This window comes from Theropithecus gelada, chromosome 2, assembly GCF_003255815.1.
Source record: "Theropithecus gelada isolate Dixy chromosome 2, Tgel_1.0, whole genome shotgun sequence".
Lineage (NCBI taxonomy): Eukaryota > Metazoa > Chordata > Mammalia > Primates > Cercopithecidae > Theropithecus > Theropithecus gelada.
Genome location: NC_037669.1, coordinates 97623400 through 97636672, shown reverse-complemented (window position 1 = coordinate 97636672; position 13273 = coordinate 97623400). Strand labels below are relative to the sequence as shown.

At 45.9% G+C, this 13273-nt stretch overlaps 1 protein-coding gene across 1 annotated transcript in view; it reads right to left on the bottom strand.

Annotated features, from left to right (window-relative positions):
* CCDC13 (coiled-coil domain containing 13) overlaps nt 1–13273 on the bottom strand; it is a 64796-nt gene that overhangs the window by 14066 nt on the left and 37457 nt on the right. Inside the window, exons 11-13 of the mRNA XM_025374877.1 lie at nt 11802–11941; nt 11220–11303; nt 8754–8876 (exon numbers count right to left, since the gene is read on the bottom strand). Of these exons, the coding sequence (XP_025230662.1) occupies nt 8754–8876; nt 11220–11303; nt 11802–11941 (347 nt within the window). The remainder of the gene's footprint in view (nt 1–8753; nt 8877–11219; nt 11304–11801; nt 11942–13273) is intronic.

The following is a 13273-nucleotide window of genomic DNA, read 5'->3' as shown; positions in this document are numbered from 1 at the left end:
GGAAACTATGTGTGAGTATTCTTAACTTTTGGCAATGCAGTTATTTGCATAAGTGCAATATGAATCTGTTTTCTTTTGCAAGAGGACACAATTGGAGAAATTGGTTATTTTACCAAAACTTTGATTGGAATGGTGTGCTTTCCTTTAAGGAATCAAATTTGACTCATAGAGCCAATAAAAACCCCTTGGGCAACTGACCTTGTTTATTCCTGTGAACCAACCAGTGATCTCTGACTGCTGCTCAGAAGAAACACGAGAGATGGGTCATGTAAAAATCTGGATCAGTATTCTAATTCTGGGCATGTATTGGAATTGGCTAGCAACCCCATATCAGCTTGGTTCCAACAGTTGGCCAGTTCATGGAAAGCATTCTACTTTAGTTTACTTGAGATAATTTTACTTATCTTGCTTTACTGTTGTGGAATATATTGCTGTTGTACTCTTTGTAGAGGAATGCAGGATGAGCTTACTGAATGTTTTCTTAAATTGAACACTTATTAATCTTCCAGATACCACATTTTGTTGGACTCAAGAGTTATGAATGGCCCTCACCATACTGATGCTTTCTGACTGAGCTCCTCACTACCCTGAACACAAGAGGGAGGAATATCATCGCCCCATTCAGCCTGGAGAAGTTACAAAAGATGGATCTTCATCCCTCTGCAACCCTAAGGATTAATGATTCTCCTATAAAAGGGATGGGGGAAAATGTCAGAGGCATTTGAACCAGAGCAACTCCATCTTAAAGAGGAGCTGGATAAAATAAGGCTGAAACCTGCTGGGCTGCATTCCCAGAGGGTTAAGGCATTCTAAGTCACAGGATGAGATAGGAAGTTGGCACAAGATACAGGTCATAAAGACCCTGCTGATAAAACAGTTTGCAGTAAAGAAGCTGGCCAAAACCCACCAAAACCAAGATGGCAATGAGACTGACCTTTGGTTGTCCTCACTGCTACACTCCCACCAGCACCATGACAGTTTACAGATGCCATGGCAACGTCAGGAAGTTACCCTATATGGTCTAGAAAGGGGAGGCGTGAATAATCCACCTCTTGTTTAGCATAACCATAAAAATGGACAACCAGCAGCCCTGGGGACTGCTGTGCCTGTGGAGTAGCCATTCTTTTATTCCTTTACTTTCTTTTTTTTTTTTTTTTTTTTTTTTTTTTGAGACGGCGTCTCACTCTGTCACCCAGGCTGGAGTGCAGTGGCGGGATCTCAGCTCACTGCAAGCTCCACCTCCCGGGTTCATGCCATTCTCCTGCCTCAGCCTCCTGAGTAGCTGGGCCTACAGGCGCCCGCCACTACGCCTGGCTAATTTTTTTGTATTTTTAGTAGAGACGGGGTTTCACCGAGTTAGCCAGGATGGTCTCGATCTCCTGACCTTGTGATTCGCCCGTCTTGGCCTCCCAAAGTGCTGGGATTACAGGCATGAGCCACCGCACCCGGCCTATTCCTTTACTTTCTTAATAAACTTGCTTTTGCTTTGTGCTGTGGACTTGCCCTGAATTCTTTCTTGAATGAGATCCAAGAACCCTCTCTTGGGGTCTGGATCAAAACCCCCTTTCCTGTAACAGTTTGCAGGAGAATGTCTTCAAGGCCAGTAAGAAAATGATGCTTCCACTCTGGCTTCCTCTGTCTCTGACTGCTAGACTCAGACTAAAAGGACTCATATGATTAGGTCAGGCCCACTCAGAGAGTCTCCTGTTTGATTAACTCAAAGTCATCTGATGAGTAACCTTACATAGCTCTGCAAAATCCCCTTTGCCATGTAAGTTAACATAATTGTGGCAATAATATCCTACCATATTCACAGGTTCTGCCCACGCTCAAGGGATGAGAAGTTTATAAAGCATGTATATCGGGGGTGGGAATGTTAGAATTCTGCCTACCACAGTAAAAATAGAGGAAAAAAGAAAGAAAATTAAATTCAATGGTATTGTAAGAGAGTAACACAACATAGTTCCAAGAACACTAGCGCTGTAAGATTCAACATCGGAATTAGGTTAAAGGAGAAAATCATGTAATCCTTCCGATAGATACTGAAGAAGCATTGGTAAAATCAGTAGCTATTCCTGATTTTAAAAACTCAAAGTAAAATGAGAATAGAAGGAAACAACACAATAAAGTATTTTAAAATCAGAAACTAATAACCCATCAATAGAAGAATGGCAAATAAATAATAGTGGATTATACAATAAAATATTCTGTAACCATAAAAGGAATATGTACTGACATGAGAATGCAATATACTAAGTAAAATAAGTAGCAGAAGATTATGCATAATATATAATCTAATTTAAACATTTATAACAAATTAAACATTTAAAAACAAATAAATATAAGGATAATATAATTCAGCCACTGGACTGAAAACAAAAAGGAATATGCAGCAGCTATTGACTCAACTGTGGGGGAGGGGTTTCACTTTTCTGTTATGAATTTCAGTAATGTATACATTTTGTTTAACTCCATTTATAATAGGGGAAATAATAAACCAACAGCAAAACATCATATAAAATAGCAAATCGCATTGTGAATTCCCACGAAATTTTAGGAATAAGCAGTCTCTTGATTTCTGTCCTTCTCCCCCATAATGTGCCTTCCATATCTCAATAAATGTGATCCTCGCTCATGCAGTTGCTCAGCCCAGATACCTGGGGGTCACTCTTGCCTTCTCTTTCTTCCTCATCTTCAGCTTCCAATCTATCAGCAGGCTCTACAGCTTTTCCTGCAAATATGCACCAAAACCAGCTCTTTCTTCGTCCTCCACCCCTCTCCAGACTTGAGGCTGCTCCTCCTGCCTGGGATCTACAGATGTCTGTCAGCTTCAAGACCTCTAGGACCCTTCAGTATTCTGATTATTCTCTTTTGACTAGTCGCTGGTCTCACTGATTTTCTTCAATTGTTAATGGGCCTAACTCAGCTAGATCCTAATTTGTCAATGTCTCTGACTACGATTCTAATAGTTCTCCAAACTCATGTGCATCAATCTCATGAAATTCCAAGTATTTTGAAAGATTTACCTTTTTGCTTCATAATTGATTTTCATTGTATTTCAAGAGTCTGACCAAAGTGACCCAATGCCAATGTGAAGTGAAGAATATTAAATAGTCAAATGATGAGTGTTTTTATGTTAAAAATTTTGCTTTCATGGGGTCTGTAACTGTGGGGATGCTGGTAAAAAATACTCGGATAAGGAGGTTTCCCCCTACCTAAGAATCCTAAGAATGAATTTAGCACAGTGACACAAAATCTTCATGAAGACAAACATACATAATATTACACATTATATACATAATACCATTTATATAATACTAAAGTGTTCTTTCATAAGTCAAATAAAAATATAAACAACTCTAAAACACGTGCAACAGCATGAATAGGTAGTTAAAAGAAAAAAACGTAAAAGTTATGTGAAAAAGAGAGTATACTTATTCTCACTTTTGGTCATAGCAAAGCAGATCAAAACAAGGAGATCTTAGCACTCCTTTGTTAGCTTGGCAAAAAATGTTAAAGATTAATAAAACTTAGTAACTGTGAGGGTATGGGGAAAAATAGTTCACATTACTGCTAAGAATGTAAATTGATTCTTTTAAAAGTCAATTTGTCATGATTTGTGAACATTTTAAATGTGCATATTCTTTGATTCAGCCATTTCATTTTTAGGAATTTGTGATACAGATATACTCCCATAAAAATGTAAAGATGCATTTAATGTGAGTCTATACAAATACAAAAATTAGCCGGGCATGTTGGCATGTGCCTGTGATCCCAGCTACTCCAGAGGCTGAGGTGGGAGGATCACTGGAGAACAAGAAGTCGAGGCTGCAGTGCGCTGTGATCACACTACTGCACTCCAGCCTGGGTGACAGAGTGAGACCCTGTCTCAAAAATAAAGGACTAAGATAATATCCATCTACAAGTTCAGGAAAGTAGTAAGGAAGCCTGTAGTCTATCAGGGCCTTGGGAAATGGGGAGGAGGGGAGGAAGCACCAATCATGTGAAACTGAAACACAAGGGCAGCATTCATGTGTTCAGGAAATCTACACCAATAAATTAGCATAAAGTACCAATCAGAGACCACTGAAACCCTAAAAGCTTCACAGAAACAAATGCAGAACACCTCCACAGAAACATTGTCATAACCTAAGAACTCCTACAAGAAAAAAAGCCCCACCGAAGATAAGCTCATAAAAATCACAAAAATCGAAACCACACAAGGAAATAATTTCCTACAAGGGGAGAGCCGACGGACACTACTTAGGATCCTAAGTAATGAAGATAGTAAAAAACTCTAAGGGAATAAGTTCAAAATTATTAAAAGGAGAAAGGCAAAAATCGTAATGAAAGAACAAATGCTATAAGAAAGAGAACAGGAGGGTTTTTTTGTGTTGTTGTTTTGTTTTTGAGACAGAGGTGTTTTGCTCTTTTTACCCAGGCTGGAATGCAATAGTGTGATCTCGGCTCACTGCAACCTCCACCTCCTGGGTTCAAGCAATTCTGCTTCAGCCTCCCGAGTAGCTGGGATTACAGGTGCCTGCCACCACGTCTGCTAATTTTTGGATTTTTAGTAGAGATGGGGTTTCACCATGTTGGCCAGGGTGGTCTTGAACTCCTGACCTCAGGTGATCCACCCAACTCGGCCTCCCAAAGTGCTGGGATTACAGGCATGAGCCACTGCACCCGGCCGAGAACAGGAGCTTTTACCGAAAAATACAGTTATCAAAATAGGTTTCATGGTAGATGAAGCACAACCGAAGATATTTAGTGATCTAGAAGACTAATTTGAAGAAGTCACCCAGAATTCAGCCCAAAATAGTAAGGGTAAAGAGCTGTGGAGGAAAGAATAAGAAAGTCTAACATATACTGACTAGGAATTTTAGATTAAAAGAATAGGGAGAATGGGGAAGAGGCAATATATGGATAGCAGTCCTTATAAAGTCCTTGGATTGAAAAAGAACACTAACTTCTGAGTAGAAAAAAATTACATATTACATATTTACATATATTTACATATGTATACTTTACACATACATATATACAAAATTACACACACATATTTACATATATGTAAAGTCACACATATATACATATATGTAAATATATGGGCATATTACATATACATGTATATATACACACACACCTAGACACATCACAGTGAAATTTCAGAGCGTCAAAGACGCTCTAACAAGCATCGGAGAGAAAGGACAAATCTATTAAGGAATGACAATAAAACTGATAGCAGATTTCTTTTTCGCAATAGTAGATGATAAAAAACAATGGGATAGCCTCAAAGTGCTGAGAAAAAATATCCATCTATTTAGAATTCTATGCCCAAATTTATCTTAAATTGTCATTCAAGATAGGCAAAATAAAGACATTTAACAATAAACAGTCCAGGCATGGTGGCTCACACCTGTAATCTCAGCACTTTGAGAGGCTGAGGCAGGCGGATCACCTGAGGTTAGGAGTTCAAAACCAGCCTGGCCAACATGGCGAAACCCCATCTCTACTAAAAATACAAAAATTAGCTGGGCATGGTGGCTCACACCTATAATCCCAGCTACTCAGGAGGCTGAGGCACTAGAATCACTTGAACCTGGGAGACGGAGGTTGCAGTAAGCTGAGATCATGTCACTGCACTCCAGCCTGGGTGAGAGAGAAAGACTCGGTCTCAGAAAAAGAAAAGAAAAATAAATAAATAAAATAAAAAGAGTTTACTATTTACATGGCCTCACTGAACTAAAGGGCATCTCAGTAAGAAGGAAAGCGAACCTAGAAGGAAGACTGAGATACAAGAAGTAACAGTGAGTGAAGACATTTTCAAACATGTTGGCAAAAGGAAACGAATATTGACTATTCAATATTCAAGACTTACTTCGGAGGGTTTAATTTCAGGGTTTAAAAAAAGAATGTGGAAGAGAAATATTAGGAAACAGTAACATGAAAGGCACAAACGGAGAAGTCAAAGTTAAAACATTCTAAATGGATTATTTTGCTTAAAGTGATAGTAGCAAAACCAACTAACTTTAGATTGGTGGGTTTTATGTTAAAAGTTAAGGGTGGCCACTAAAAGAACAGAGATAGAATGTCTAACTTCCAAACTTGTAAAGAAGTCAGAGAAATAAAACTTGATCAGTCCAATAAGGAAAGAAAGGAGAAAAAAGGAACAGAGAAAAATCATGGCAAATAGAAAATATTAATTAAGGTGATTAAATATTACCAAAATCAAAATGGGTTAAACGATACTGTTCAAACACAGAAACTTCCAGATTAAATTTAAGAACCAAGCCGACTACGTGCTTTTTAAATAAGAGACCTATTTAGTGACTTTTGTCATGGTGAACTAACCAGACTAGCAACTCCTATTGTAAGTAACTAGAAAAATGGATAAAATGTAAGAACGAACTTGTTTTCAGACAATGGACAACAGGGAGACACACACTGGATACAAGATTTGAGCAGACACACACTGGATACAAGACTTGAGGAAAAGAAGGACTTGAGATCTCCCACAGCCCTGGCTTTCTGCCTGAGGCACTTTCCACTGCAGTGTGGGGTGGGGGCAGGCAGGCAGGGCACCGCAGTCTTGCTGGGATGAGCACACAGGATTAGGGAACTGGGTGGGGGAGGGGAACTGAGGCAGCTGGAAATTGTAGGGCAGAGTAGAGGAGAAGGGAAGCCAGGCAGAGAAAGACCTCCCTGGTGCAAGACTGGGACAGACGCTGTAGATAAAGAAAGGAGTAGATATTGAGAATCTCTGAGAAAGGAAGGCCCTGTACTTTGGGATATTTAAAACATTAGTTAAAACATTTAGTTTTAATTTAAAATGGTTAATTTGGTTTAATTGGCCAATCATCAGTTTTGACCAATTTAGTTATAACTAAATGGTTTTAGTTTAAAACATTTAGTTTTAAACCAAAGAGATTTGAGAGAATTGAGTGCAGAACGTGCTTGGGTTCCCTTTTCTTCTTACAGCCCAGGGAGTTAGCAATAACCTCAACGAAAAAAGGCGACAGGTCTTGGTTGATGGGCCTGGCACAGCCTCACAGAGCCCCCAACACCCCAGAATGACACAGAGTCCAGGAGGAACCCAAGGACCCAAAAAGGGCCAGCATATTCTCAGACAGAGAGTTGCATGTACGTGACTGGGCATGAGTACCTCTTTACAATTCATACCCAGGTGCCTTGCTTGCCTCACCCCAATCCCAGCCCTGCGTGAAGAGGCCCTGGAAATGAGATCTCACATGGAGACAGAAGCCACATGGAGGAGAACTGAGGCATCCCTGCTGAAGTACCAGCTGCATGAGACCAGTGAGTGACCCCCAGTTGACATTATGTGGAGCAGAATTACCCAGCCAAGCCACAGAATCGTGAGAAAGCACAAACCATTGTGTTTGAAGCCACTAGGTTTGGGATGGTTTGTTATGCAGCAATAGCTAACTGAGTCACCTTTTTCACACACCCCCAAACTCAGATGTAACTCAAGAGAAATGAGAGAGAAAGCCTGCACTGAGTATGTTTCTACTATTTGATAGACTAAAGACTTGTACTATCCATTATATTCCAATTATAGAAAAAGAATGAATGTTGCTTTCCTCATATACTTGAGTATGTCTGAAATTCACATCTTCCCTGTACTACAGGAAAGCAAAGCTGACTACTCACTATTTAAGTAGCAGGCATCCTTTGTTTTGTCCTTCCCTGCACCCCTAGCTCCTTCTTTTGCTCTCAGTACCCCCATTTTCCCTTTGGCAAACTACCCTTCCTGCATTCTGTGAGCACCCGGAGGAACTTCAGTCAGAGTGCCCTCACGTGTGGGGTGGACACCGGCACAGCATTGGCCAGTTCAACCTTCTCTCCCAGAACCCACAGGCACAAGAGCTAAAAGTCATTTGGCCGTGCCATTTCCGTGGCCCAGGGAACTGCCCAGGGTTTCCTGCTACTCAAGATGCCTGCACCTTCCCAGACTCCTCTCCTGCTCTCTGCATTGGAGTCTGCTAGTAATTTCCAAAAATCTGCCTTTCACTGAATTCAGCCAGAATTACTTTCCATTGCCTGTCATCAAAGAGCCCTGACTGATACATGATATGGCCTGTTAGGGCAGAAACTCACTGGTGTGCTTAATATTTTTCAGTGTGGAGGTCACATGGTTGAGCCATGTGTTGGCCTGGACACCTGCAATTCTTGCCAAAAGGATCATTTGAGCGAGGAGCACTGATTTATCTGAATGGAAGTCTGTCAACAACCCTTTAGAGAAAACCGTATCTCCTGGTCCGGTGCCCCAGGCCTCGTGCTTCCCTCCCTGCCTCCCCAGCTATCAACGCCTCTCTTGCTCTTTGCGATTCCAGATGTCAGTCTAGCTTATGTTTTCTTCCCACCAAACCCTCTAGCAGCACCAAGCACAGTGCCAGGCTCATCACAGATTTTAATTATTGATGGATTGAGTTGACTGATTTACTCCTGGGTGTTTCTCTCCCGAGATTCCCACCAATGTCCACGTGCCATACAACAGTCCCATTGGGTGCGTGTAGAATGGGGGATGTTCCTAAGGGCAAAACACAGTGTGATGACAGGGCCCCAAGGTTGTGTGGTATTTGGATGGGCACATGAGTTGTGGCTGGGAATGCCCTGGACCAACACTGGGAGCTGAGCTCTCAGGTGAAGGGGACCCAGTCATAAATGAGGCCTGGCCCCAGTCCCCACCCCATGCAGGCCCATGGGAGAGATCCCTGGGTGCCATGTGTTACCGTTTCTGCAGGACAGTGACAAACTCGGTGAGCCGGTCACGCTCCACCTCGGCAGCCTGCCAGAGGGCCTTGATCTCTGTCACTTGTGCCTGCCAGCCTTTTTGTTCTGGGGAGTCCGAGAACCTGAGACCAGGGTGGAAGGCAGAGGACAGAGGTCATCCGAGGCCTAGAAATAACACTTATCCCTGTGATGGTGGGAGAGACTAGAAGGACATTCAGGGCGAATGTCAGCCAGAGCAATGGAAGCAAGCCCAGTCCCTCTAGGTCCTCCTCTGCTGGCTTCTTTGCCCGCCATTCCTGGTCCTACTGAAGTCCCTAGACTCCAAAGCTGCACCTACCAAAACTAGAGTTACACTGGTACCTCTGTCCATCTAAGACCTCTGGGGGCCTGGAATTAGTCTTGTGCTATGGCAGGTGGCTCTTGGGGACCTGTGTGGCCTTTGGGGCCTGGCTGCCCTACCCAGTGTCAGGTGTGCCCAGTCTCTGTGTCCCTGCCAGTCTCTCCCAGCCCTCCTGCATCTTCTGGCTTGATCCCCAAGCCCAGCCCACTTTCCTGGAGCCTGGGCATTTGGCTTTGCAGCTTGTTCAGTTGTCTCCAGCCCTAAGTCAACCCATCACTGCTTCCCTCTTACCACTGGGCCTGCCTACCAACCCCTTACCTGCTGGCTGGAGCCAGGACAGAAGGTAAACTCTGCCCCCCGACTTCAACCCCCCAGAGCCCACATGTGCGTTCCAAGTTGCTCTCTGCTGTGCCCTCACTTTTCCCAGTGAGACCCTGAGCTTACTTTTCTAGCAGTACAGGGCATAGGGAAGGTTGCAGAGCTGGGCAGTGTACTGAGAACTGGGCTGGGGCATGTGATCCTGAGGGCTGACTCCTCTGTGGTCTCGGGCAGGTCTCTTCCTCTCTCTTGGTCCCAGTTCCCCCACTAAACATTGAGAGGGGTGGTTGAGATGGGCTCCGAGAACTGCAGACCCCTCCGTGACTCCTAAATATGCTCTAAGGCCTTGCTACTACAAGTGGTCTCTGAATCGGTGGCTCTGGCATCTCCTAGCAGCTTGTTAGAAATGCAGAATCCCAGGCTGTACCCCAGACCTGCTGAATCAGAACCCGCACTTGACCTGGCTGATCCGCAGGGGCTCTGTGTGTGCACTGCAGTTTGGAAAGCCCCATTCATCTCCCCAGTTCTACAATGTGGGCAGAGGAGGAGCAGGAGCAAAGGGCCGATTCTTCACTCTGCCCTCATCCCAGGCACCACACCAGAGTCACCTGAAGGGAGTGGGTTCAAACCATGCCAGCCCGAATAGACATACTCTCTGGGATCACTCTGCTGGCTGGAGCCAGGACATTCTGTGAATTCCTGCCTGTGAATTTCTGTTCCTGTCACCTGTGGTAGGGGACTGTAAGCTCCATGAGGGTAGGGCCCACGCATGGTCGGGTTCAGTAAGTATTTGTGTGTTGTGGAAGAAACAAGCCTGAGAACCAGCAGTCTGGGCAGCCAAGGCACACAGCAGCTCCTGTATCTCTGTGTGGCGCAGAGGTCACAGCCACACAGGCCTGGAAGGGACTCTAAAGGGTCATCTTGTCCATCTTCCTGCTCTCATTACTGTGACTAAAACCTCAGAGAGACAGAGCCTGCCCATTCTCCCTGTGCTGTGACAAGGCCTCCCACCCTCAGGAGTGTGGCACATGCCTGTGGCTCAATGTCAGCCCACTCTCCCCAAGTGCCTTTGTGACCCCAGTCTGATGGGTGGGGCAGCTTTGGCCCACAGATGCTATGCTGTCAAGTGTCAGCGGCATGCTGTCCCCCACTTTTGGGGGATAGCAGCCCAGAGAAGGACCAGTTTGCCTGGAGCCACAGAGATGAGGGACTGGGGCCACTAGGAGGCCTTGCCTGGAACCTGAGCTGACCTGCCTGAGGGGTCAGGGCGGGGAGTGCTGACAGCAGGAGCATGGCTCCAGTGGACAGTGGGCAGGGCTCGGGACAGGGCTTAGAGGCAGGACAATGCTGTCCTTTGTCTATGGGCTGGCAATAGGAACAAAGGGCCCATTTACACCCTCTGGCTTGATTCTATCAACAAAGGGGGGCCCGAAGGCTGAGGGGATATCAGTGGGAACCCATATCATGTGAAATTCTCCCCTTAGAGGCTGATTCTCAATGAGCAAGAGAAGGTGAGGGAAGGTGCTGGAAGCCAGGCCCAGGAAGATTCCTCATGTTAATTCTCGGATAGCCAGTAGGAAACCTAGCCTGGGAGTCAGAGGCCAAGATACTAGTTCTGAAGCTGCTTACTCTATCATCTTGGACAGGACACTGGACTTCCCTGATCCTCCCTGTCCTTATGTAACCTTGGAAGAGTCCCTGGACTTTGCTTGGCCTCAGTTTCCCCTCCTTTTAATGGGATGGCAATACTGGTTGAGCAATCAAGAATGGGAAAAACTGTGAAAGTCCACAGGTCGGGGGTCCATACCTAGGTGAGGTCCTGTGGGGACTGGGCAGGGAAGGCCTCGTGAGAGCAGATTCCACCAGAGTGTGGCCCAGGCTGGTCACAGAGCTGTGTAAAGGCAGAAGGGGCCCATCAGCCTGGGAAGGCAGACCAGGCCCTGCTGGGCCTCACCTCTGCATGTGAGGTAGAGCAGTGGCCAGCAGGGGTCCAGTAAACCCTTGCAGCAGTCCTGTGGATTTGCTGCCCTTCTTTCCAGAACTCTTGCTTGCTCAAAATGAGAAAGAACAGGAGACACCAGAGCCTTGAACAACCCAACACAGGTCTGTCTGAGGGCCCAGGGGCAGAAAACTTTTGAGACCAGCTCAAAGAGGATCTTACAGGGAGCTGCAACCAGCATGCTCTTGAAGTGATAAAATCTGGGCCTAACTGGCTCATTATTGCAGATGCAGAGCTGATGGCATAGGAGAGGCCCACGTATTGGAAGAACAGCAGCATAGTTACCTTAAAATTGCACCCATGGCTTCCCATCAGAGGTGGCAAGAAACAACCTTTCTTCTGAATAATTAACGTTCACTTTCCAACCCCTCTATCCCATTGTTTTCTTACCGAGAAGATCCAAGCCTGCCAATGTGATCGTCTGCTGAGGCCGGGGACTTGGTCAGGCCTGGGTTCTCCAGGAACTGGGTGTAGGCAGGGCTGACCTCACGACCACTGGACCCCTCACCCACTCCTTTATTCCGAAGATACTGTAGGAACAGATGTGGGTTCCATCCTCAGGGCTTTGGCTCAGAGGCCTAGAGAAGGCAGGAGGGGACCTTGGCTTGATTTCGGGGCTTTCAGAGGATATGAAAGAGGCTTCTTTTCAGGAGTGAAAAGCGAGGCCTGTTTGGTGAAGGCACTACTTGCATGATAATGACATCTAATAATGCCTCTCTTCAGAAAGAAAGCTACATGGTGTGAGGACGGTGACTGGGCCAGGAAGCTGTTCTACATTCAGGTTCCAGAGGGAGGTGCATGGCCTCACAAGCGGGGCAGGTCAGAGACTGACGTCTCCGAGTGGGTCCACTTCTCCAGGCAGCCCCACCCACATGTGGCTGAACACCAGGTGTGACTTGAGGCCAGCTGCCTTCCTCAGCTGGAACACCTGGACTTTCCAGACACCTGCAGCCAGAAAGGCTGGCAGGGATTCAGTGAGGGCAGGCAGCCTTGGGTGGAGGCTGAGCTTGCCAGGCCCCCACCCCTCCCTCAACCCCTTCCTCTTCTGGATACCTGCTGGGGCTGGACTGGACAGGAACATTAGAGACCCCCAGCAGGAGGTCAGGCCACCAGAGTGGACAAGTGGTGTAAGCCCCTAACAACCTGGCTTGTCCACCACTCCCACCCATTCTGAGAAAACTTGAAACATGTGCCAACTTGTCTGGTGGGTAATGCTTGGCCCCCATTCAGCTGGTGACCTCAGAGGTAGGAACAGTCTTCTCCTGTGTGCCTGGAGAAAGGACAGTGGTGAGGTGAAGATGCTGGAATGTTCCTGTGTACCCCTTCAGACTTCCCTCCCCAGTGAGCCAGAATGGGGAGCAGGGCGAGTCCCCACTCACTGACATATGTGCTCTGTTCCCAGACTTCCTCATGCCCCCAGGCTCCCCTTCAACCTTACAGCACTTTGTCATAGCCAGTCTGGGGCCCCAGGATGCCCGGGCCTGTGGGGATAGAGGCTACAGGACAAACCAGGCTAGTCAGCCAATGCCAGCCTGAGGCCGGGCTTAGGGGCTCTTGAGCTCTTACCTCTGAACAAACCACAGATCCCCAGAAACAAAGAGCAGGGCTGCTTTGCAACATGCCTTTGGCTGAGCCAGTCAATTTCCCTGTGGGCCAGAGGCTGCAAGGCTCCTTTGTCACTGGGAGACTTGCATGCCTGTCAAAAAATTCTCCCCAAGGCCCACCCAGCCCCACCACCACCCCAGGGGGGTGAAGGTGGCTGACTCCTAGCAGCCCCAAGCTGTGCCCTCAAGGCATCTGCCAAGACAAAATATCTTTACAAGTTCATGCCTTAGACAAACATTTATTGAGCATCTACTGTG